The 26,967-nt window shown below is 43.2% G+C and overlaps 1 protein-coding gene across 1 annotated transcript in view; it reads right to left on the bottom strand.

Moving 5' to 3' along the window:
• cdin1 (CDAN1 interacting nuclease 1) overlaps positions 1–26,967 on the bottom strand; it is a 58,742-nt gene that overhangs the window by 4,124 nt on the left and 27,651 nt on the right. The window contains exons 10-11 of the mRNA XM_052085426.1: positions 25,739–25,804; positions 25,529–25,634 (exon numbers count right to left, since the gene is read on the bottom strand). Coding sequence (XP_051941386.1) covers positions 25,529–25,634; positions 25,739–25,804 — 172 coding nt within the window. The remainder of the gene's footprint in view (positions 1–25,528; positions 25,635–25,738; positions 25,805–26,967) is intronic.

Genomic DNA, 26,967 nt, shown 5'->3' with positions numbered 1-26,967 from the left:
GCTCATTTGACACCAAAAATGGTATTTTTGAAGCCTAGAAATGAAAGAAAATCCAAAAGTACCATTTCCATCTCATTAGCTGAAAATGATGACGCATTATATGACAAAACTCAAACAAGTCAAGTCAACAGTATTTATAGAGCACTTTTAAACAGCCATCGCTGCATACAAAGTGCTGTACATGCAGCGATTTAACATACACAATAAACAGTAAGACGGATCGGTAATAAAGGCGGTAGAAAGCACCAAGCAGTAAAATCAAGAACAAATCTAAGTCATGTTGAGTCGAACTCCAAAGAATACAAGTGAGTTTTGAGGAGGGCTTTAAAGATGGGCAGCGAGGAGGCTTGCCGAATGTTCAGTGTCAAAGTATAAGGCTTAATTTACCGTACGATGACAACGACTGGTGTGCATGCAGTTCAAGGCAAATTTGTAAAATTAAATATCTCATTCTGTTTTGGGCAATTTTGTGCTTTCCGTCGCTGTGGTATGGAAATGCAAAGTGAACGGTGGATGTGGTTTATCTACCCCCCCAGCCCCCCCACGACGCGAAGGTATTTGTATGTTTGTGTATTGCGCTGATGGGTGAGCGCGTGAGGTGTGACGTGTGAGGTCGGATTGAGTGCTGGGGATTGTAAGTTTCACTAATGTATACTCATCTGGGCGATTTATCAGTGCTAAGTCAGATACAGGAAGATTAGCAAGCGTTATCTCGTCGCTATAGGAACAACAAACGGGGTCGAGGCACACCCCACCTGACTTAGGAATTATTACGCAATTTGTTTATATAGTGAAAAGTTTTTGTTGTTGTTGTTTTTTTTTAATGCAATGCAGACGTATCACTGAGAAAGCTCATTTCCAGACGATTCTACTTACTAATCAACAAAATGACTGTATGCTCGTGACAAAGCTCCACTTTAGATGACCGGAGAAAGAAAAATCAGCACTTGAAAGGCTTGAAAACTACTTCCAAAGAAAGGATTTTAAAAATGCAAATTAATCCACATTTTTTTTCAGTCATTCTCCAGCGATTACAACAACATATGGGAACTCTTGTTTGACTTTTTTTGGCATGAGGAACGAAAATTGTGACCATCAATTACGAATTCACACTGGATTTCAAGGAGTGATGGCCAAAATCTAAAAATCCCTCTTTTTTTTCCTCCTCGAATGAACCTTTGACATGGGTCACCCCCCCCCCCCTTGCCTCCAAAGCTGCTCAAGCACATACGCTCGCTGTTTTATCTCCCAATTGCAAATTCTCACTTTCTCTGACCCCCAACCTCCCAGTGTGCCTGACAAAGCTGCCATTACCTCCGTCACCTTCTCGCACTTACCTTCAAATCTTATCTCGTGCAGTTTGACTGACCCTTTGCCAATCAGTTTGCTGATAAATTGCTTCACACATTTTGGGCATGAAGAATCACAGAGCGATCTGAGAATAGAAGGACTTGTTTGCGGGTATTTGCTTGGAGTCCGTTTGGGGATTGTGAAATCCTTCTGACTGCACTACGTTAGCGACACATACGGGTCATGGTAAAATTGGTTGTATTTGGACCAAATTTTCACTTGTATTCTTTGGCATTCGACTCAACATGACTTAGATTTGTTCTTGATTTTACTGTTTGGTGCTTTCTACCGCCTTTATTACCGATTTGTCTTACTGTTTATTGTGCATGTTAAATTACTCCATGCACAGCACTTTGTATGCAGCGATGGCTGTTTGAAAGTGCTCTATAAATACTGTTGACTTGACTTGACTTGGCAAATTTGGGCGGTTTGGGGGGAGTAATGGTGAATTGGTGTGCTGGTAGAGTGTGGCAAAATCATTTCAGAAGTTGCGTTTGAGTTATTAAAGACAAATATTGACAATTTTAACATTTGAAAACGATTCCTTTCATTTTGTCGGACAATTAAGCGGAATTTTACATCATCAATATTTTAAAAGGAATCAATTAAGGTTGGAGATATGTATTGAGAAATAGTAGGATACATGATTTCTTTTTTCCAATACAAAATGTTACGATATAAATTCTTAGGCTTAAAGATACTCATTTAGAAAAATGCTAACACACCGACGCAAAATGTATCCCCCAAATTCAACCGTGGCGTCCTCGTGTAGGGCTCATCCGAAATATTTTGAAATCAAAGTGATGAACTATGTTGCGTGAGCGCAGTTCAGTCACGCTGCAGACAAACTGTCCAAATTCCGAATGTAATCGAGTACAGTTACATTTCCACATTGTTCCTGTGCGAACTGGACAACTCAAGTAACGAACAAGACTTTGTCTGTATTTCAAAATGAGCACACGAAAATGGAATCTGTCGTACTTGGACACCCCTCATCGGAATGCGCAATGCACTGAGAATAACGCTAGCAAAGGCTCATCCCTGAGGCCGGATCTCTCTCTCTACTCGGCATCCTCGCTAATCACCACCTTACATCATGAAAACGGCTTGACCATTCCAGTTATGACATACCGAGTGAGAATTCATTAACACCTGACGCTGTGATCATTAAATGCTATAAAAGCCACCTTGTGCAAGCGTGATGCCGCAATGATGAGAGGGTCAACGTAATTGCGCCGCGCGGTCCTGACATGCCCTTTTGATATCCAATACGTCCGGTATAAAAAGACGGACACGGTCAAACCTCGCTTTTCGAACGTCTCTTTTCTCGACCAAATTTGTTTTCGACCAAAAATTTAGAGTTTTGTATGCCTCGGATTACAACCGAAAATAAGTTCTCGACTAACCTGAGCGCACTTGAATGCGCCACTTCACTCCTCTCACCTTTCCTACACGAGGAAGTGAAGCTTCCTCAGGTAGAGTTCCATTTTGAGCAGATGTGTTCAATGAAGATTTATTTTTATTTTTTAAAGAGCGTGGTGTCGGTTTTCGAACAAATCAGTTTTCGAACAGCCTTCTGGAACGGATTATGGTTGACTGTATTTGAATTTCACCAAAATCAAAATCGCGGCCGCAGTCACATACAGTACATTTGACAATAAAGTTTATCCAATCCTTCATTCATTCATCTTCTGTACCGCTTGATCCTCACTAGGGTCGCGGGGGGTGCTGGAGCCGATCCCAGCCGTCTCCGGGCAGTAGGCGGGGGACACCCTGAATCGGTTGCCAGCCAATCGCAGGGCACACATAGACGAACAACCATCCACGCTCACACTCACACCTAGGGACAATTTAGAGTGTTCAATCAGCCTGCCACGCATATTTTTGGAATGTGGGAGGAAACCGGAGCACCCGGAGAAAACCCACGCAGGCCCGGGGAGAACATGCAAACTCCAGACAGGGAGGCCGGAGCTGGAATCGAACCCGGTACCTCTGCACTGTGAAGCCGACGCGCTAACCACTGGACTACCGGGCCGCCCGTTTATCCAATCCAATAGTGCTAATTTGATGAGCTGTTCAACAAACGTTGATGCCCCCACGTGGCATTGGATGTGTTGGATGTCTCCGAGTCTTGGCGTGGAGATGAGAAGCTCCCCGCGGTGGGGATCGGATGTGCAGACAGAGAGGAGCGCCGTGCCGAGGGGATACATGCTCCTTTAACCTGTTATTGTGAATGTGCCCCCCCCCCCCCCCCCCCCCCGCCCCAGCAGCTCTTGCTGATAATTGCCTCACGTCTCTTGGGGAGAGCCGGTCAAAAGGAAGGCAATGGGGGACGAGCGTTTTGAGACGGCCTCACCTCCTCGGCCCCGCACGGCCCCGGTCCTAATCCGACCCGTAACCCTGGCGGCGAACATGTTTTCAATTTAGGATGCTCCCCTGCCGAAGCCGCGGCCCTAATCAACAGCAGTTTGTACTGTAACCCTATATCTGGCCCTTGCGAGGGCAGCGTCAGGCTGACCAGGCGCCTGCAAACCTGATGCGTCCAGCTGAGTGTTAAGTGTGTGCATGCGTCTGTGATATCGAGTGTATTATGTCAGGTCGCGGGACGTGCGCCCGATACGGCCACATATCGCTGTGATGTACGCGGAAGCATGCGGATCGCGTACCATAAACTGCCTGGCAGATGAAAAAGTGTCACGTCATTAAATCAACTGTATTTCTGGAGCACTTTAAAACAACCGGCGCTGTATACAAAGTGTTGTACGTGTACAACAAGAAACAATAACTTGATAAGGAAGATGGTAGAAATCACAAAACAGGGGTTGTGCCTAGGGTCCAGCACCCCCCCCCCCCCCCCACACGACCCTAGTGAGGATAAAGCGGTTTTCGGAAAATGACTGAATGAATGAATAAAATCTTCTCAGCATTTTTCCCTCATGAGTTGGCCCAAATGTTTGAATTAGCAAGTTTGGCTAGTTGCAAAAATCAAACTTGTCCTCAAGTAAAATTCTGTCTACACCTGGCAGAAATTTAGTCAAGCATTGAATTGGATTTGTTTGTAGTTGAGCTATTGTTGCCAAGAAAACGTCTTACACTTTATGGCCAGCAAACCACAGAATGAATCTCTTCGCTCTTTACCGAGAGCGAACAAGAAAGCTGGGCATGGTAAAGCAGGTGTGAATATTTGCCCTCTTCGTCCACCACTATAACCCCCTGCCCCAAAATTAGAGCGTGGCCTCTAACATGTCCCTGGAAGAGAGAGAGAGAGACAGAAAAAAGAAAAAAAAAACAGAACAGGCCTGGCTTTCGTCCAAGTCAGCACCTTTGGAAGTGCAGTCGTGTTACCGCCACTAAATCAACATGTCAGCACCCGGCCTAGTAAACTTCTTCACCCAGACTCCAATGCTTGCAGCTACCCCACACACCTAATGAAGTGGTGTGAATGCCCATCTGTCTGATGGGGGTGGGGGGGGGGGTCTCCATACAAAGGAGGACGAAGAAATCCATACATTGTGTGTTTTTATTTGAACGGAAGACGGACGCAAAACAAAGTAGCTATTAGTGGGTTTCGGCCACCCGGGGGCTGTCGACCTTGGCCTCTGATTCCGAACTGTCCCCAGGTTGAGGGGAGAGTTTTTGGGATGTACACAACCTGGGGGTGGGCACGGAAAGCCGTGTGCTTACTTTGCACTCTTGCTTACATTCCTGAGGGTAATTTTAGCCCCGGGGGAGGAGGGGGGGGGGGGTCGAGAAGGGAAAGGGGTCTGAACTGTCATTGGGGATTGTCAGTAGTCGACGGTATAGCCGGCGCAGTGGCGGCACCTGGACTTCTCGGTGGTACAAAAATATATCAATGAAGACCCTTTGGGGCAAACAAAACACTATTTAATGTTTGTTTGGGTAACGCGGTGAATTTAACATTTCTTCAAAGATTTAAGACCTCTAATTTAGTAAAGGATGATAAGATTCGAGAGGTAGCAAAACGACCATAATGCTATATTCGCATATTTTCAATGGAACAAATTTCCCAATTCAAATTGGATTTTTATTCGACCCCTAATTAGTGATATGATTTTGTTGTGTACACTGCAATTTTTTACGATCATTTCAACAGTTGATTGAAGGATCAGGTACCGCTTTTGAGGAAAACGAAGGCCTTAATTCAGGAATATGAAATTCCCAACGGAAGACCCCCACCCCCCCCCACCCCCCACGATAACAGTAGAAGTCACTGCTGCATCCACAGCGATCACATTGATCAGTTGTAAATACACAAAACAGCACGACGATAGTTCCCAATTTTAGCGCAAGGGAAGCTTGATCCGTCAGTCGCAAGGTGTGTCGAGGAGAACGGACCAACCGCAGCGTCGGGACGAGGCAGCTCAAGCCTCTTGTTTTCACAAAGTTTCAAGGCGCAAATCTAATTTCGTTGTAGTTTTAAAAAATTTGCTAGGCAAACAAAACAATAATCCCGGCTCAGGAATCGCCTGCTGGGATTTGTCTCTTTATTACTCCCAGCTCTAGTCCCCCTCAAAGGCCGCAGAATGTCTGCGTGTTTACAATGTTCCGAAGACAAGTGGAAGGGGGGTGGGGGGGGGGGGGGTGGAATTGCATGACGGGGAGGGAAAAACGCGACGACGAGCAAGAGACAGAGCTTAACGAAACTAATTAGGCGAGGGATCGGGATAGAAGTTAAATAGTGGGCTCCATGTAATGAAAGCAGCCGTGCAAGGGGGGACACAGAGGGGTCAGGCCAACACCAAACAGTGGTCCTCAGGCAATCTGGTATTGATTTTCACTTGTTTGGGGATGAAGGTGGATGGCGGGAAAGGGAGGGGGGAGTCATGTAGCAAAAAGAGAGAGAGAGGGAGAGGGAAAGAGTCAAAGACAGATGCTCAGCAAGAGTCCTAGGGTCTTCTGAGTTGTCAACTTGACAGTTTAACCCCTTTTGGAGGAGAGCAAACAAACCAAGGAATCGCTTGGACTGACAACGTTGATCCGTCATCGCGATGACACCGCAAAGCCCCACGTAGTGCCTACAAACGACAGGCATCACTGTGTATGTGTGCGTTAGTATGGCAATCATGGGGGGGGGCGCAAAAGTACATTCCCTAAGCCTCGGAAAATCGGACTCTGCGACATTTGACAGGATGCTAATGCTCGGGATTTGCTATTGATTTGACTTTGAAATCAATGCATGTCCTCTAATGCAGTCCGATTTTGATTTAACACGCCCCCCCCCCAAAAAAAAATATATATACATATATATACAGTATATATATAATAAATTAAACGTGGAAGTGGAGGAACAATGCCAGTTGACAACACTGCACTTTGACAACCACCAATAACATAAGTAACATCGAGTACAGCTGAATTTCTTTGCTCACATTTTCTTTTCTAATTTATGTGGAATGCAAATTATTACTGCGTGTGATGTTTGTAGAATATTACTGTTGAGCGCATTTTTTTTTTTCATGGAAAACGACTAATGCATTTTGACGTTTTATTTGGAGGGCGGCGGCGAGAACGAATTACTTTACTTTCCATTCAGTTCAATGGAGAAAAAGGATTTGGGATATTGATGTTTTCTCAGATATGAGAGTGTGTTCACGGAACACATTAAACTGGTACCTCAAGGCATTGTGGCTGATAAAAAATGGATTAAATAAAATCATTACGTAAGAACATCAAAAATAAAAACAGTTAATTAAAATGAAATTTGATGAAATTAATAACAAAATAAATAAATAAAATGCAATCGGGATTTTTTTTCTTATAACTGCGATTATTTTTTTTTTCAAGGTCCTCTTCCTGTGTATTTTTTTTTTCTTATCATAATAACCTTAAATCGTAATGATATTGACTATACAGAAATGTTTTTGTCTTACAGGGCAGAATTATGCGGAAATAACGGCAAATGAACCATGAATGAACATGTCAGCATTTATCTCCCCAATTAGAGGAGTTAACTTACTAAACACTTTGACTTGCAGTCTTTTTAGCGTTCACACCGACAACTTTACAAAATTCATGTGGCGTATGTATAAAGTCAGCAAGGCATAAGATGGAGAACACAAACCCGGGACCTTTGCACTGTGAGGCGGATGTGCAAACCGGTCAACGACCACGCTGCCCATATTGCAAACCAATCTGTGGTTTTCCAATGCGCTGGATAAATAAAGCGGCCTTGCCTTGATCTTTTCATGTTCAAACATCCATCCAACCATTCCGCAAACTGGTTGTGATATGTAAACCATGTGGACTGCATTTCCTTAGCCCAACTGCTCAAAAAAACCAAAAAAAAGCATTTCATGATCTTCTAAACCTCACTTTCCTTCTAGGACTCTCATTGCTTTGTCAAGATGGCCGCAAGGTACTTCATTAGCTCTGCCGCCACCCCCACAACTCCATGCCATACTTAAAAAACAAACACACTCCCCAAAAGGCTGTCCACGTCAAAATTGGAGCGACCCTTATTGTCCCCATTACCGCCTGGGGAACGCTCCATCGTGTCGGATGCTACGGGGGGTCCCTTCACTTGTCAGGAGTCGTCAGACAGATAGTGAGTCTGGACACACGCACGGTTGACAGGTAATCTGAGCGTCTTCAATTAGCCCGATTAGGGCTGTCATAAACAATTCGATAAGCGCTCGAGCAACACAAACAGATAAACACAGGCACAAGCGCACAGGCGTACACACCGCCGGGGTATTAATGAGAAGGGTAATGGGGATGTAAGCGGACGCTTGGCTTGTCGTTTTGTTTCAAGAAGCTGTGGCCTGTGTGTGTGTGTGTGTGTGTGTCCATCTAGAGGGCCCCTCCTTTGCGTCGCTCTGAGCTGCGCACTGCCGGCTGCTACCTGGTCACTTCAAATTGCGCCATCTCCTTTCATTAGCACGTTGCCGGCTGAGAATCTGAAAGGCTGTGACAAAATTCATTTGAGCCGAGCGGGAGCAGATTGCCTGGAGCAGGTGCTATAAGGGAGATAAAACAAAAAAGCAGCACCTCTGCTGCGGGCACGCGCCACTGTACGCGGTTGCGGCAGTGCTTTTGGTTGGTGCGCGTGGGCGGGGTGCGTGGTGGTCGCTTTGCCCCGCTCTTCACATTCGGTTCTTGTCCTCGCTACGGTAAATAGGTAATGACATATAAGTGCTTTCGGGTGGGGTGTGGGGGGGAGAATGGGATCGGCCCAGTGCACACTTTTGCAAAGCTGTGGTGAAATCTAAATATTGTTTCTAGCGTGACTAAACAGGGCAACGCCTAAGCGGCGAGGGAGACGTGTGACAGCACTAGCAGTGTTTGATTTGGTCTCCCCTTCATATTATCTTATCGCAGTGCAAAGGTGACACCCACTCGGCTTTTGTCCTCAGACTGTTCCGTCTACCCGCGTTTCTCCAGGCGCAGAGTGGCTGACACGTTTCGGCGCGAGCTAATCTTGAAAAGAACGATTTCACAAACACGAGACCCGAGCGGCGCTCGCATCAATATTTGAACAAGGCCTCGGCGTCAACACCGCCGAGATCGCATATGCAAAGGTTCTGAAAATGGCGCGACATCAAGCAACAAGGCTGACACTTTCAGCGCAGTCCTTAGAAGCTTCTCACTGGGTTTTCGGGGGGGGGGGGGGGGGCAACCTTGGACCGCTTTTTGAACGGCGTCGTTATCTCGAGTGGTATTGGTGTCGAGACACCGACATCAAATTGGATACTTTGGTAAAGGCAAAATACGCGCGCCATTAATGAGTTCTACTTTTATGCGACCAAAGACTGAAGAATTCCTTCACTGTCGCGAATAGAGCAGATTGTCGCTCGTCTGTGTTACTTTTAACCAAGTGATGACTACAAGTTTTATCATGATGCGTTTTTGACCTCACGAAGCAGCTTTTGAACGGATTTGCGAGAGGTGTATGAAAATTAAGAGTAATTTCAAAGATTTTTTTTTAAACAGTTAATTTTATAATGAAACACAACATTTTGTAACATTGCTGAAATACTGAGAACGGGTTTCATGACACCCGGTTTACAGTTGTCGTGACTTTTCGGTTTTTGTCCGATGGGGTCACCACAGCGAGTCATTCACATGATTTGTTTGGCACATTTTTTTTTTTACATCAAGGTGAAGAAAGGTGCAGATGGTCATTACTATGTTTTTAACAAATGAATAAGAAAAGTTTTGAACTGATTACGTCGCATATTTAGCCCTTTCATGCACCCTGTAACCCAATAACATGATAAGCTGTCCCCGAAAGGGTTCATGTGTAGTTTGTGTATCCTGATATTAGCTAATGTTGGAAAAATGTTGTGCTCAAACAATTCCCCACTCTTAATTTTATTTTAACATTTTCATTTTAAAGCCAACGCCTAAATTTACCTTCCAACTGGCTGCTTTCAGGATGGGCCTGATTTTACGTGACGTCTGCAATGCAACCCAAAGATAAAAAGGGGAGCCCAAAAAAAATAAAACAAAGCGAAGAGCCATCACCGGGGAAGTTGTAATGGGAAATTGCTCTGGCAACTATTTGTTCAAGCACCAGATTTATTTCGTCTTCATGCCAACCCGACGATCCCCCTTTGGAAAACAGGGCAGGTTCCCCCTAATGAGTAATCTATTTCCAAGCAGTCGTGTCTGGGCATGACAGTTTACCGAGAAGCTTGAAGAACTGGTAATTACCAGTGTTACGGGGCAATTAATGCATATTACACTGCAGCACTCATAGCGATGACTGTCAGCTCCCCAATAAAAATGAGCACTCTTCAGCTAAAGGGTGACATTAATTGGGCCCTTAATGACTATGCAGAGGAACCAAGCCAAATAGGAACAAAACAGTGGAATCACTTTGACTCAGGCAGAGGGCTGGAAATTGGACTAAAAATGAGATTAATTGCTGTCAGGGAGGGGAGGGGATATGGTGGGAGGGGAGGGGGGGTCTTGAAATTATAGGGTGCAGAGAGAGCAAGGGGTGCTCATACAGATGACAATTCAATTAATTATTCTATCATGGATTTTCAATCCGGACCATGAGGCTATTGTTTATTTCGGAGCTCTTTGTCTTGATGTCTTTGAACACCTGCGGTATTAAGTGCCGTGGAAAAGTATTTGTCCCCTTCTCAAATTATCTTTTTTTTTTGCACTTTAAAATGATCAAGTAGATGCAAATATCAAATGCATCTTTTGAAATGAGGATTTTATTTATTTATCTATCTAAGCTGCCTGGTACAGTGTGAAAATGTACTAACCCTCAAATTCTAATAACTGGTCGGCCCACCCTCAGCAGCAACAGTCAAAAAGAAGAACTGGCAATGAGTCGTTCACATCTCACATTTATGCCCATTCTTACGCTTCTTATTCGCCAAATTGCTTTAATTCAGCAACACTGGAGGGTTTATAAGCATGAACTGCCTTTTTAAGGTCATGTCGCATCCTTTCAATCAAATTCACATCCAAACTTTGACTAGGCTATTCCAAAACCTTCATTCCCCGCAACAATCATAGAAAGTCCAAGTCCTGAAGAGCAAAGCAACCCATCAAAGTACCACCACCGTGCTTAATTATTGGTATGATGTTATTCATTCTGAAATGCAGTCTAACATTTACATTACAAGACACACACCTTCCAAAAACTTTGTCCTGTGAATCCATAAAATGTACTCCACAAAATCTTGGGAACCGTTCAAATGTTTTCTTTTTCTGCAAAGGTAAGACAAGCCTTGATGTTCTTTTTTTTTTTTCAACTGTGGTTTTGGGCCTTGGAGCTCTGCCATGGATGTCATTTTTGTTGAGCTCTTGAGGTCATTTTAGTAGGCTGGCCCTTCCCAGAAGGTCTATCACTGTTCCATGTTATCTAATATTTGAAGATTTGAGGATGCATCTCACTGTGGTTTGCTGGAGTCTAAAAGCTTTAGAAATTCCTTTGTAAACCTTTCCTGACTGATAGATGTAACTTTATTTCACATCTGTTCTTGAATTTCTTTGGATTGTGGAATTTTGTTCTAACTATAATATGTATATATCTTTTGGCTACCTTCATGTTGTCATAAAGGTTCTATTTAAGTGATGTCTTGAGTGCGATCTGAAGGTGATCAGGTTGAATGTGTTCAGCAAAACAAACTCAGCTTACCCCAAAACTATGATTAGCTACAGTTAAGTCATGGTTTGAAAAAAAAAGGGTGGGGGGCATGATATGTTTTTTCTTCTCACACAGGGCCAGTTATTGTGAAAAGTTTTTCTTCCCTCATAAATATAACCATGATTTAAAAACTGCAGTTTTAGGTTGAAATGGTTATGATATTGGCAAATATTTACATTTGTTTGATTATCTTTAAACATTAGAATGGGGAAACTAAAAACTTTTAAAAAAGTCAAATACTTCTTCACGGCGCTGTATATCCAATGTCAGAGTGAATACAAGGCTTTCCCATAGTCTATGCCAAAGGCAAACAAAAAACAGTCCTGCAATATGTGCCTCATATCACGTGGATATTCTTTGTAGCGCTAACGGTCATCTTTGGAGGACATTAAAAAAGCGTGATAGTACAGAGATCTTGCAGAACATCATGTTCATCGAACCTAATTCCCATTGATGGGAATGATTACAAATGGAACCATATCATCATCAAGCATGTGGTCCTTGCAGAACAGGCAGCAGGCGAATCTTAAACCCAGCATCTCAAATAGGCCTTTTGATAAATACCATAGCCCACAAAAAGTAAAAAATACGACTGCTTAAAACATAAACAATCATAATAAATTGGACTACTGATCTACAATAACACCAACAAATAAAACAAAATACATTTGAAAAACTAAAACGTACACTGAAGTGACATGAGATAAATTAAATGAATTACTAATTTACAATTAATCATTTGTAAAATGCATAAGCGGAGCTTAGAAGTCATAAAGTGACTACTGAGTAAAAAGTAACACATTCCGCCCCCACGAAAGTTTATTGAATTTTAAAATTAAAAATGAGAAATTCCAATTAGTGTTGCGATAAGTCTATAGGCCTCCACCTCAATGCATGCGAGCTCCTAAACTGTAAAGAGAAAAAAATTCACACGTACAAACATGGCACCATTTGCATACATTTTTGATTTCGGATTTCCTGGCTATTTAAATATGCGGTTAGAAATAGTGCGGCGCTGCCTCCTGCGCTGTCACGCCGCACACTCACGCTGTCATTGGCCCTGATAGAACTCACGCGCTTCAAAGGGCGGCTTTGCGGCGAGAGCAAGCAAATATTTGAATTGCAAAAACACCTCATCTTCCGAAGGGAGCAAATTCAAGACAACTTTTTAAGGAGTTAGAGACAAACCAACCCCTCCACCCCCCACCCACCCACTGCAACCTCGAGGAAGCTCAGCCCTCTGCGCACAGCGTGGAAAACATATTCACAGCGTAAGCACTCCCTTGGCTAATTTACCATGTCCAAATTTGCGTAATGGGATATGACACATTCTACAGGGGATTGAGGGGGTTGTGGGGTGGGGTAGAAACTTTAATACGAGAAGAGAACCGTAAAATGTTTAAGCTTGCCTTGTATATAAATGAAATCCGCCACCCAAATCCAGGTTCTTAGACAAGCTGACACGGGTTTGATTACAGAATGAAGCGTAATTAGCCGCTTCGGTTCTCCGGCGAGGTCTTTCGGCGATCCTTCGATTCTATACAAACAGGTTACACCTCGAGACTTTACATATGTTCGTTCAAGATAAATGTTAGAGCGCTCGCAGCTCAAGAGAAAGTGTCCAAAAATCATCTGAATCGTAAATCAACAACACGGCTTATTGGTTTTCTGAAAGTAGGAGCCCAAGCGTTTGACGCCAGAATAAATAGCGCAGTTAAAGCCAAGGAAGTAAAAGTCGAGGCATGAAGGCCACGGACAACTTTAACATCAATAAATAGTCATCGTCAGACATCTAAGAAAATACGCTCGCAACAAGGGAGACACTCATCTCCCGTCTTTATGATGAGACACATCTGCAAAAGTTGAATCCAAGCTTTTAGGAGTCAGCAGTTTTTCATCAGGCGTAATACTTTGCCTGAATATTTTCTTGCTGTTTATCATCACTAAATCATGTCCTAATGTTCAAGACAAAAAGGGGGTGGTTGGGGGATGGATCCGTTCTTGATGTGGACCAGCACCAAATTCCATCCCTTCTGCCAAGGATAGAGGCCTGTTTGTTTTCTGTTACCTTGGTTTTGGGATAATCAAATCGACAAATGGCAAAGAGAAGGGAGTCCCCAAATCCAGGGCCCAGTAGCGGGCCCTGGATCGTTTGGTAGCTGGCTCCACAGAAAGAAATGACCACTTGACTTTGTCATGCACCGGTCACAACACTGCCCTCAATAGCCTACGCGCAACTATTTATATCTATTTTAGCATTTTATCTCTTGATTCAAGTACACGCCAATGCCTTTTATTCCATTCTTAAATATCAGGGCACATTCACAGCTGTAGTTTATTTTGCTACATAAAACGCTCCGGACTATTATTGGTGCTTTTCATGTTCAGTTTTGCATTTCTCGTATGTATTTGTCATTCATGTCAGCCTATAATGTATAGCATTTATTATTCATGTACCGTTGTCACTTGGCCGCTGCTTATTTTTATTCTCATTGCCTCGGGATGTGGTGTTTTTATGTTTATTTATTTTATAGTTTGCTACTGTTATTTGGAAACATTTGCATTATGGTGCTAGCAATGGAAAAAAAAAAATTTTTAAACATCCTAATTCGGATTCTTTCACATTTTCTCATGTCTGTATTATTGGTCAGTCCATATGTGGTTATGACCACCCCAACGTGTGGTTTTGTAGTACAGAAAATGCTCGTGAATCGAATGATACCATCATTAGCAGAATAAAAGACGCTAACACAAATTCAACCCGTTACCTACATGTGATAATGCAACATTATGAACACATCTATAAATCTCATACCACATGTTGATGAGCGCAGAGCTCACACCGTCCAGGAGTCTCCTGCGGCCCTCTGCCGACATGCAGAACACACGGAGATAGGTTTGAGCCCAAATCAAATCTGAATGATGGATAGCTTTACTGCACAATGACCTCTGACGCTGGGCTCTTGCCCTAAATCAGCGCTCAGCGATAAGGGGCCCCCCCAAGCTAGCGCTCACCTCGATGTGTTTGCCAGCAGACCTTATCTGTGGCTCGAAGAAGTTTGAGTAATAACTAAAGACAAGCCACAACAAAACCCAACCCCACCTTGTCAAACATCATTTACAACGTACGAGCCCTCGGTTCCAGCTTTGCTACAAATACATGAAAACCGCAGATGTTTTGGGAGTGCGTCAAACCTCTTGACGGGACAGCTTTGCAATTTGTTGTTGCTTAATGGAGGACTACAAGGAAGGCCAAGATTTTGCAGCGATGAAGAAATGCACATTGACAAAAAAATACGGGATACGAGCGCGCCGACGCCGACTTGTGGCGATAACAAATGTTAAGATGACATAATTATTACGTACTTTGTTTTTTACTTTTGGCTCAGCCCCTTTTAGTCAAAGGTCGCTGCAGAGAGTTCTCGACTTGATATGTTTGGCACAATCTTTATGTCGGACGCCCGTCCTGATGCAACACACCCACGATAGTGGCTGGGAAACTGGGATCAAATGCTGGTCAGGGCAAACAGTCGCATCCAGTCGTCCCTTTACGCTCCCTGCCGGTCCTCAATGTCCGAGGTCAACAAACAATTTTATGTTAGTGGTCACAAGGAACAATGAACAACAACAGGAACATTTCAAAGGATTTGTCAAGATGATAATAGACTCAACAAACTCACGACTTGACACTTTTACCAGGGAAGTCCAAGAAATAAAAACCAGCATCAACTTTACCCAAAAAGAGGTAGACGACATTAAAAAAAAATCTAATCTGTCAAACTGGCCATTCCAAAGACATGCAAACGGAATTCTACAAAGTATGTGACGGCATGCTTGTATTAACGGACAAGGTGGACTACTTGGAAGGACAGTCAAAAAGAAACAACTTAGTAATTGATGGAATTGAGGAAAAACCGGGAGAAACGTGGACTGAAACAGAGGAAAAAGTTCAAAAAATCCTTAAGGAGAAACTGCTGACACAGGGGCAAATTGAGGTGGAGAGAGCTCACCGCACAGGAAGACAAGACCCTGGAAGACCTCGACCAAGGCCAGTTGTGGTGAAATTTCTAAGATTCAAGGACAGATCAAGGATCCTACAAAAAGCAAAATACTTAAAAGGCTCCAACATCTACATTAACGAAGACTTTACAGATGCCGTACGACAAGGTGGCTTCATGCTTAACGGAGTGAGTCAGCGTGAGTCCGAAGAACGTGAATACTCCGTTTGCTCTGTACAAGTTCTGACTAAACCTAAAAAGACAACTCTTTGGGTTCCCCGCTGGTCATGACTGTGATACAGAAAACACCGTCACAGCAGTGTGAAATTATACTCATGTCAGGACAGATCTAAATGGAAATGGTGAAAAAGCTAAATTGTAAATGACAAAAAGAGTAACACCTTGGTCTTAGGACCGTGACCAAGACTGACCAAGTAAGGTTGAGTACCGTGAATAAACGTTGACTTGCACGTGGCACATGCATACCCAAAGTGATTCCGATAATTACCGTTGTGTGTGAAGGAACGGGGAGGAGACTGACAATGAGCACGAAAAAAGACGCTCGGGTTTACCGGACGCTAAAACCTGCATGCGTTTTGCAATCGGAATAGACGCGATGACGTGCTTCTGCGTGTGTGAGAAACAGCCACGGCGGCGAAAGCTAGCGTGCTTCCAGGCAGTCGCATCAAAACGGCGGAGGGAGACCAAACATGACATCAAACGTCGCAATTAGCTGACCCCTTTTCCCCCCGGAGTCGCAGTTTGAAATGGCCTGCCTTTAAAAGCGTGATTAAAATATGTTTGCTTTCTTATTCAAAATGACATTTGACAAGGTTAGCAATATTTCAATTAACTGCAAAAACATTCTTGTGGCCGTAATCCTCGACTTTTTTCTTCTCCTCCATTTTAGAGCAGGGGTGCAGGTAACCTCCGAGTGAGTTTCCCATGAACTCATCACTACAATTTTGGAAAGAAAAACGCTGGGAGGAAAGAAGAAAAAGCGTGTTTTGTTTCACCCGCACAGTTGAAGCTAAATGTTTTACAATGATTATTCAGGGAATTTAACCCCGCTTTTATTAAGTCATTTCAGTAACCACCAGCTCTATCCTCGCACGGGACATGAGGACTGTCAGCAGCTCAGCGGATCAAGTTGCTCAAACTGTTAAACCCCCTCATCACCAAATTAGGCGAGGTGTATTCCAGAGTCTCGTGGTCAGCCCAAAAAAGACCAAAAGTAAGTCGATGCTGTTTAATGGTGCCTTTCGCAGGCGCTACATAAAACTACTAGCATAAAACTCACAATTGATGTCGAGGCTACAAAGAGAAATGTTTAAATGGAGTGTGGAGGCACGGAGCCCCGACGTAACAAGATGCAGATAAGCGATGATTCATGGGCCGGGATCAGTAACAGTCGGGAGGAAGTTAATGGTTTTCACATCCACTCGAGTCACGGGGGAAGCCAATGTGAAGTGGCAGGCTCGGACAGTGAGCCAGGCCGGGCTTTTGCAGCAGCTGGGCTCCAAAACGGCGGTGGCACTTCGGATCAGAGGCCTTTTCGCCAGACAGCTCAATGCTGCCGCTTTCAACTTCCAACCTCCGACAAAAATCTGAGTTGTCGTCTGAAAGCGCGCGGTTGTCACGGAACCGACCGATTTTGCGTTGAAACACTGAAGATTCCCCAGAGTGAATTGTATCGATATAGCTGAAAATGAACAGCAGATTTCGCTGGCATCTGGTGAAGCAAAGTCGCTTTTTTATAGAAAGACCCGCCGAAATATGAGGAAACAGGCAGCGACAATCAAATACACATTTTTTTATCAAATGCACATGGTACCAACTCAACACGGGGCACACGTACAAACAGACAATTCCCTCTCACATTCGCGGAAGTACTGACTGGGGTCTGAACCTACTGTGCCCGCACCAAAGTCAGGCAAATGGATCCCCAACAGCATCGGTCACTGCTAGGCAGCAGAAAGAGTAACATCCAAAAACTTAAATATGCTATTTATTGTCCTAGAATCTAGAACGATGGCTATTTTGGAGAGAACTCTGTGCGGCTCATGGCACTCGCGTATTAACCCTCACAATTGCGGAGTATAATCAGAAGGTCAGCGCTTGGACACGGGCTCCTCATGTGTCTTTGATTACACACTCCCACTAAGAGGGACGCGGGCAGCAAGGTTTAAGCTATCAGGCAATCAAACGGCGGACGGACGTGAAACTCAAAACAGAGGCGGTTTTGAGAGGAGAGAGAAAAAAAAAAAGTAAAAAGATGGCTGGAAATGGGTCCTGACGAAGGTCTTTAACCAATGCCAGGCCGGTGACTCAGATCTGCTTGTATTTCTTTCAGTGTCTAGCAACGAGGTCCTGAAGAGAATTAATTGTGAAATATCATACAAAAACAAATACTTCTTCTCGTGGCCTTTAAAATCCGTTACTTGCGGTATGTCAATCAAAAACTACCGCCGAGAGGTAGAATCAGATAAAAGGGAAACAAACGCTATCAACGGCACATCAAAGTTATCTCGGTTGAGCGATGAGGTCACTCGAAGAGCGAAAGTTTTGAAAAGCCTCTTATGAGCAAAAATGAGGAATGATGGATGGAAATTCAAAACAGCATTTGACATTAGTTATTGTGGTGCATGGATTGATTTGAAGGTGTTTTATGGTTCTGTGGCTTTACAACTCTGCTGAGAATTATTGTGATTGGATAGGATCATCTCGCTAAATGGCTGCTTGGGAGCCATGCCAATTTAAAAAAAAAAAAAGGGGGGGGTGGCGAAACAGAGAGGAAAAGACAAGCAGGAGCCTTTAATCAGGATCTTTTTGTGAAAAGCAGAAATCCGCGTTGAATGAGGAAATCTCTAAATATACAAGTGTGGCTATCCCAACCGGGGAATTACAGTACATTTCCTCCGACGAGATCTTCCTTCTAGATCACCAGCGATTGCATGGAAATACATACAATACGCCGACAATGGATCATGTGGAAAAGGTGAGAAAGAGGTAGGAAAACCACCCCCCCCCCCTAAAAAAAACCCAACAAGGTTATGTGTGGGACAGTGGACCTATAAAAAGGAGCCTACTGTCTAGGTTATCTATAAGAAAGCACTTATCACAAGCCAGCAGCCCTGCACAGTGACTGATGGGCCTCCACAGAGCACAAGTAGCGGCTGCATTATCTGGTCCGCACAGAGCGGCTCTTTAAACACAAAAGGCAGAAATATGAAGCATTGTTTCCTCGGTCTGTCATCTGGTACAAAACACTGTTTTTGCTGCGCCGTCTCAAATAGAACCAACCAAACATTGGTAGACGACATGGAAATTCAAACCAAGATAAGGGAGGTGAGCTGCAGAATTTATGACTTCTGATTTAAAGGCTTGGATGCACGCCTAGTACGCTATTTCAATTTTGATACAACTTTGCGGGGTTGCCTTATCGTCTGTGACCCAAAGGTGAATTTGTGTCGTTGCTGCAACTGCAGTGGGTTTATTTTCGGTGTTATTTTTTGTTTTTCTATTTATTAGAGCAAGGCCGAGACAATCAATTAACTGATTGCGTGCAAAATAGCGTGCAGTACTTTGTTGCAACCAGGTGAGGCGCTGTTGATTGAAGCTCAAAAAGAATATTGAAAAATACTCGTCAGCTACATGAAAAACACCTGCGGGCAAGCAAATTGAGTGTATTCCCATTTTCTTATGGCATGATTTATCTGAAATGTTCTGGTCCAGTTCTTTCTCCAGGTTATGGGACAACAATACTGAGAGAGTGGGCCAAAACCACCCACTACGTTACCTACATAGATCCCGATGAACTTGCTCCAATTTGGTTTGCCATCACATGGACATGAAAAGTTGCATGAAACTCAACAGTGATTCCTAAAAGAATAAAAAAAAAATCTAGTAATTATAAAGCTTTTTTGGGGGGGAACTTGGTTAAAAATACAATTACGTTTACATTTTATGCAATATGACATATTTTGGACATATTGTGGTTTAACAAAAACACAAGTCATGAGAAAAAAATGAATTGGAATATAAAAACATTGCCTGGACATAAATCAATGAAACTTGGGTAAATGTTATAAATAGCACTCTGTTCAAATTAGAGAAATTGGACATGACGTGTTATGATTAAAATAAATGACAGCACTATAAATAAGGGGGTGGGAAATGAAATTATGGGGAAAAAAATGCACATTCCCACCACAACAAATTGATTCTAAACACACAAAGAATAAATCTGGCGATGTTGACAGGAGGATGCATAGAAAGAAACTCACAATGAAAACTGTGCCGGAGTCCCACTTTGAACATTATAATATATGTCTAAGCCCAGCGGGGCACTGCAGAGGAAAAGAAAAAAGTGAAGAAGTGTGTCTGTGATTCTGATGTTATACATTTTGAAAGCTGACAAAAAACATGGACATTCATCTTTAAAAAAATAAAATAAAAAAGTCAGCGCCCCCCCCCCACCCGCCTCAAAAAAAGAAAATAAGCAATTCACAGCCTTGACGCTCTCGCACCTCATTTCACTTGAGGCTTTCTTCTCCATCTCACAGTTTTGCGGCCAAGCAGGAGGACAGGAGGAGGGATATCCGTACCACTTTCTCTACCGTGCCACGCTTGTGTGTGGCGACCGTGTCAAAACTGGCTCTCGGTCTCAATGCTAAATGACAAATTTGGATAATGCGCATATATGACCTTACTTATATAAATGGCAGACATGGAGGCTTAACTAAAGCTAAATCCTCAGGCTGTTGGAGAGACCTGAGAGTGCGGATTACACCGCAGACGCCTTAAACAATGCGCCCAAATGTGCGTCCTTAAAAGCATGAAATCCTTGGAGCATCACAGCTTACTTGTCATTTGGCATTAATACTCCGGGATGCCTATGCAGCGTGGGGGAAGGAGGGGGGGGGGGTGGCATTGCACCTCTGTGTGCTGTGGCACCCCAAAACAAACATTTGCAAAGCCCTAAAGGAACTAGTATTGTGCAGACTTTGTTTCCCCCCACTTTTTTTTCCCCTGTCTCTGGATATTGTATGAGAGGATGTCATAACAAAGGAAACAATAAAAGAGGCCACGTTCCTGCGCAACATGGGGTGCCCATAACTATAAATAGGAGGAAGGCAATGTCAGATGCGCTTCTGCTTTATCGGGGGAAGCTAATATTGCTGCCTTCACAAATAGGAGGACTTAATTAATATTCATGATTGTGCCTTTTGCTTATTTGCTTGGAAAAAAAAAAAACAATACACAGGGCGGCGACTGACATTTCCAGGATACGAATGGGGCCGAATGAATTAGTATGCGTGAAATAGTCATCATGCAGCAGAAGAAGGCATGCTCAGTTAGCACACCGACTTGCTGTTTGATTGTTTTGTATTTATGGCCCAAAAGTGTTTTTCATATAAATGTGCAGACATAATCATAATGTTGATATTGTTTTTAGTGTGAGATAGTCATCCACCATGTTACAACTTAGCATTGTACAAATTGCATTGCAGCTATAGGAACAGAACTCCTCCTGTAATATAGATGGAGAAGTCAAATTTAAACAGCCACAAGGAACAACATGATTTATCAAACCTGAGATGATTTGCGCACTTATTTTTGATCTTAACCGTTCTTGTAAAAATATTTTGAAATGCCAACACAAAATATTGCGACATCGTCTGTTTTGAATGACCGGAGGGCTGACCAAGAGCCAGTCACAAGGAGACATGTCAACAAATACAAAAACTGGTTCCGAGTAGTTTTCCCCGATGTTTTCGTAGTATAAACGCAATGTTAACTTCACCTAAATGTCATGAAAAATGTCATTTTGACTCCAATATATTGCCATGGCAGGACACAGGACTTGCAGGTGTGACAATGTCACCCTCAAAGTGTTGGAATCTGTCCTCGGGGACGCCATGGTAACGTCCAGCCACATTGGATCACCTGCAGTACTCATGGCCTTTGGGGGCTCTATCTCTCTCCCCCTCTCCTCTCTCTCTCCCTACCTCCTCTCAGGTGACATTTCCTATCTACACCAGCGCTATGATGACCCAGCTGCACAAAACATAAGCCAACAAAACAAACACAATGTTCTATCTGTAACTGATGGGGCTTTCGCGGCAGTCAGCAATGATTGTTTCAGCCTCGCCATCATTACCTTCAAGTAATCGAGCACTAAGCTATTTGGGGAAGTCCAATCAAAGAATGATAGGCATGTCCATTAAAATATGACAATGTTGGATCAAGAAATTTAATTGCTTCAATTGACAGGCATTAACTGAATTGGCGTGCGGTTTTTGACCGTAATTGGGAAAAGTTCCGAAGTATCGGAAGCTGTGTAATTGCAAGCCGTGTCAAGTCATAAGGAGCATCACAGACACGCTTCAATGTTAGCCAACGTGTCAGGGAATAGATTAATAATATGACATGTTTTGTATAACACGTCGCCAATTTCACTGAAAATTGAAGCACGTGTATCTTGTAAGAAGTTAACTTGCGCTTGATGGTTTACACATGCAACAAAACTCATTGCAGCCCTGCTTACCTTTTGGCTTAAACGGTTGATTGTCTGGCAAAATGTTCACCTAGCTGTCATAAGTGTGAAAATGGTGCTGTGTTTGCCGCACATTTACGTCAAAATTCAGAACAATTTGGTGAGAAAAATTTGGGTGGAAAAGGCAGCTCATAAAAGGTAGTTACTGGAGTTACGTAATTTTATATTTGATCGGTGAGCAGGCAATTCAAAGACTCAAATATACTACATGTATTAAAAAATGAGAGTTGATACGCATCTAAAAAAAATTAAGTAAATGACACATTGAATTGCTCTAAAGAAGTTTATATTTCTTAACTTCTCTCCACTGATCAAAAATTCAAGGACAAATGTGCCTTTGGAAATCATTTGCCCTTGAGGTGCTACATGCGACAACACCTATCAAAGATAACCTAGCTATTCCAATACGAAGAGTATCTCAAAATACATGAATATAAATGCGGGTTTGCGCCTGAACACATTTCCAGGTGGTCAGGACAGATGATGTATTAAGGCAAACCCAAAAGGTCTTCACCCCTGCTTCATATGAGGGAGAAATGAGGCATACTGTACCATTATATTGTTATCAATCTTTTTTTTTTCTTTTTTGTGGACGTCTGACAGCTCCTTATCAGAGCTAACCTTTTCACGCCTCCGTTAAGGGAGCCTACGTTCGACATTTGCAGTTTACAAATCTCACAGCTGACTGAGTTAGGGAGGGTGGGGCCATGTCATCGATGGACTGGCCATTAAGGGGGAACATTGTGAAGAAAATGCTCGACATTTTTTTTTCTTTTAATCTGCTATGTGATGACTCAAAGCTACTTTGTGCCAGTATGGACTTTATATTCTGATTAGCCCAATTGATTCTTTCATAGTACACTATTGCAATAGAGAGGCCAATTAAATAATAGACGGATCTTTCATAGTTAGAACCAATATAAATGGGTGGACTTGGTCCGAGAAGGCATATCGTTAGACTTAATTACAAAGACAACAGGGGCATGAAGGGACAAAAGAAATAGAAGTGGCTCAATTTCTCAGGTCGTTTGTGAGGTATGATATTAACATGCGTTGTTTTAGTGTTATGACTGATTTTCGTGGGGCGGTACAATGGCCCCGTGGTTAGCACTGTCGCCTGGCAGAAAGAATCCTGGGCAGGAGCCCTGCTGCTATAACATATTTCCCATGCAAAAACAGTAATATTCAACTTCAGGTAGTCCTAAGGGTCAATTTCAAAGGCAAAATTCATGTTAATTTGTCAACAGAGAACTGTTACGACCATGCTGCATTGCAATAGGAGTTGCTATTGGAGTGCATTTTTCCCTTTGGTTACTCTTCAAAATACGGAACTGATTTTTTAAAGTGGGTTTTATGATTGAAATTTAGAGTTATGCACCTTTAGTGCAGTACCACAAGCCTCAACATGCCAAAGCAGCACTGAGGCCAACTGGAAGACATGTAGAAGAAGAAGCGGAGAAGACAATCCCCAACTTAACTCCAGTAATGGTAATTGTTGCCACAGAGAGATCACAGTACATGCCTGTGAGAATGGCTGGATGCGATGTTTGTATATGCGGCTGCTTTGCAAGTGCTCAAGAAGCAGTTGTTCAAAGTTTTTTGAACTGCCATCACGTCAAGGCTAATTTATGTTAGCCTGGCTATGGGTTTTCACATTATATGTTAGCAATAAGCTAGCAAATGTTACTTATTTCTGGTGTGGTTGAAGTCCGTCCCGAACATTTTCTAAAAAAAATAAAATAAAAAATTTGTGTTTAATATTCACCAGCAGGTGAATCGTTGTGCAACTCTGATAGTTGGGTGAGATGGATAAATGATTTATCTGAACATCAGTCAGAGCAGAGCTCACCGGCTCTGTGATGCCAGCGGCTTAAGAGTGATAGCTGAATAATGCCTGTCGCCGCCTCTTCCAGGCAGTGGACTTTAACACGGCGTTTGATTCCATACAAGATTATTTTCCGACTCATCCTTCCTCTTCTTTCTTTGGAGCATTGTACGTAAAGCATCATTACCCTTCACTTCACTGAAGAGGGGTTCATTATGGGGTTAGTGTGTTTGTTGGCAAGACTATTGTTTGGATGATAAATGTAGTTGGTTCGAGCTTTGGAGAGAAAATTACTTTTTTTTTTTCACTTTCTGCTACAAAACCACCAGCTCGGAGGTCCTCTTAATGCAAGAAAGCGAGAACAATTAACACAACAGGCGAAGCAGTTCGGTTAAACCAAAGAGGGAATTTGGGAAAATAACCAAATCAGTGTATGTGTCAATCAAGGGCAATGAAGTAATCACAAAGTCTGCAGTGGATTCTTAAATAAAAGCTCCAGGGTTTGTTGAAATGTGAAACAAAAAGGATTGGACACCACCCCCCGCCCCCCTCTCCCCCGCCCCCTAAGATCAGCCCTTTAAGGCTGGTTTTTCGGTTTATGAGATCAAGCATTGACCCCAAATGACATAAATACCTGAGACGGTGATGTAAAAGGTCTAACTATGAATGAAAAGTGATTTCAACATTTTGAAATGTCAACATTCAATGTCAATTAAAAAGTAACGGGTGCTGGATAAGGTTGCGACTGACAGTTTTACATTTCTGTTCTGACACAACAATGTTTATCTGATCGGGCTTCGGGCTGACATGATGGGATCTACACTGTCAGTTGTCTAATAGACTTGGACAAGGCTGCGCCACAGAATATCAAGGAAAGACACCTCCGGGCTGTATATTCAAGGCTGAGGATAACCCGAACCTTAGAATCAGCATGTCAGCATCACGATGCTTTGACCTCGTGGTAAATGCCGACGCTGTGATAAAAGATGCAAAACAAAGAGCCTTTCTTCAATCCAAGCCAAACAAGAGCACTGAAGAAAATATATTTTTGGAAACATCAACTCAGCTTTTCTTGCTGGCTCGACTACTTACGCGTACAAATTCTTGTCACGGTTATATAGATTTTAGTTTAAGAAAATGTGGACAGGCTCATGGTAATCTTTTGTTATCCTCTCATTTGTTTTACGGTGTTGAATGTGGCCTATTGAAGACGGGAATTGGGAAAAAAATCATTTTTCAAGCAAATTGAACCTGTTTACATGACATCAGTTCGCGCTGTTTTGATTTGTCAATCGTTAAGACTCAAGAGAAGCATGAGTGAAGTCTAATCAAGTTTGCACAGCTGTAAAACCATGCCGTTTTGGGTTTTTTTTTTCAACAGTTGTCACAGACTTATTTCTTGGATTGAATTGGTTCATTTTTCCACAGTCGGTTAAAGGAATTTTGTTTATTCTATATTACACATATTTTGCTAAACGAAATGGAGGCCTCATCTACTTTACTTGCGTATTTACGGACAAGAGCACAGCCTGAGCGTTGAGATGAGTCACAACACAGGAAGAAGCCAGTTTAAACATCAAAGTAAAAAAGACGGTATTAAAATAATGAAGGAAAGAAGAGAGTCGCAAAAGAAGTGAAATCGGGAGAATCTGAAAACCCAGACTCACCTGTTCCAGTAGCTCCAAAACTGTTCGTTGAGATAAGTGCGGTGACTGTGGTCATCTCCAAATGACGCTTTGCTCTCAATCCAGTGAACAATGTGTCCCTCAACGGCTTTCCATAAACACAGACAAACAATAAGTGTTACCCAGAAATGACCGTTCATATTTGTGCCAGGGCACAGTCCATGTTACAAAATGGCGGAAAACAATACTAACCAACGGGGACTTCCAGAATGATATCAGGTGTTTTGTCGTAACCTTTTGCTCTCAGTTGGTTTTCATCTAAAAAAAACAAAACCAAAAAAAAAGAGGGCAGATGAGTAGCTTTTTTTTAAATTAAACTTTTGATTGCACAAGATCCATCCAGAAGCGTCACCCATGTGACAAACAACATTTACAACATTGGCCGGGTATTTGCCGTCTGTGCACAAAAAAGCTGAGCTCCAGTTTGTCATTCGGCGAAGCTTCATAAAATATATAGCGAAAGGGGCAAGGTTGGCATTATAGTCTGAGTAAGCCCGACCCCGATCCCCACAGACCGCAGCCATTGTCCTTGACTTTGTGCACACTTCAGCCATTATCCGCACAACACCTGATTTCTCCATTAAATCTCGGGCTGACCAGGTCATTCGGTTCCAAGGGCCTGCCTCTTTGTCTCCAGTCAAGCTCGACTAATGGGGCACGGAGGAGAATTGAGAAGAGATGGAGGGTGCCGGTGTCAGTAAAGAGGCAGCATCAGCCACGGATGGAGAAAGGGGAGCCGGGAGTGAGTTCAGAGTGGCTGTCAGAGGCCTGCGGTGCACGGGGGGTATCCCGGACTCGGCTAATGCGTCTGCACCAGGAAAGGGGAGCGCTATTGGCCGCGGCCGGGCTGTTGACATTGTCATGTGGCTCTGATCGCCTTTTTACACCACCTTTGATTAAAATTAATGGGCCGTCCCTGCTGTTGGGTAGCTTATCTCCAATCCATTTATCAACTGGGGTGAGGTTGCCTCAGTGGCCCTCGTGCCCTCTGACAGTTTTAGAACAGTCCTCTGTATAGCCGTGAAGAAAGGTCAACACCGCGGGTCCAAATAAATGATGTGGTCTTAATGACACAAGGAATGACTTTCATCCTTCACTCACCTGACCTATGGGATGATGATGATGATGATGATGGTGATGGGAAGGGGGCGTGTGAGAGAGGGAGGCAGGGGGTTAAATATTAAGTTCCACAATTTCACACATGGACACGACCTTGATTAAATTCACTTCAGACAAAAGCATCATTCCCAATCGAGAACCCTGCTCGTTGCAACTATGCTATTTTACAAAAATAGAACTTCTTATTTTGATGCTCCCGTGAGGGAGCGATTGATGTTCGCCGTCGTAGTTGAAGCAGAATGGCTGGCGTGGGTCGTTCATTTGGGGAGGTCCCTGTTTTGATTCCAGCAGAGACTCACGTC

This window comes from Hippocampus zosterae, chromosome 14 (assembly GCF_025434085.1).
Source record: "Hippocampus zosterae strain Florida chromosome 14, ASM2543408v3, whole genome shotgun sequence".
NCBI classification, from domain to species: domain Eukaryota; kingdom Metazoa; phylum Chordata; class Actinopteri; order Syngnathiformes; family Syngnathidae; genus Hippocampus; species Hippocampus zosterae.
This window is presented reverse-complemented; position numbering and strand designations above follow the sequence as displayed.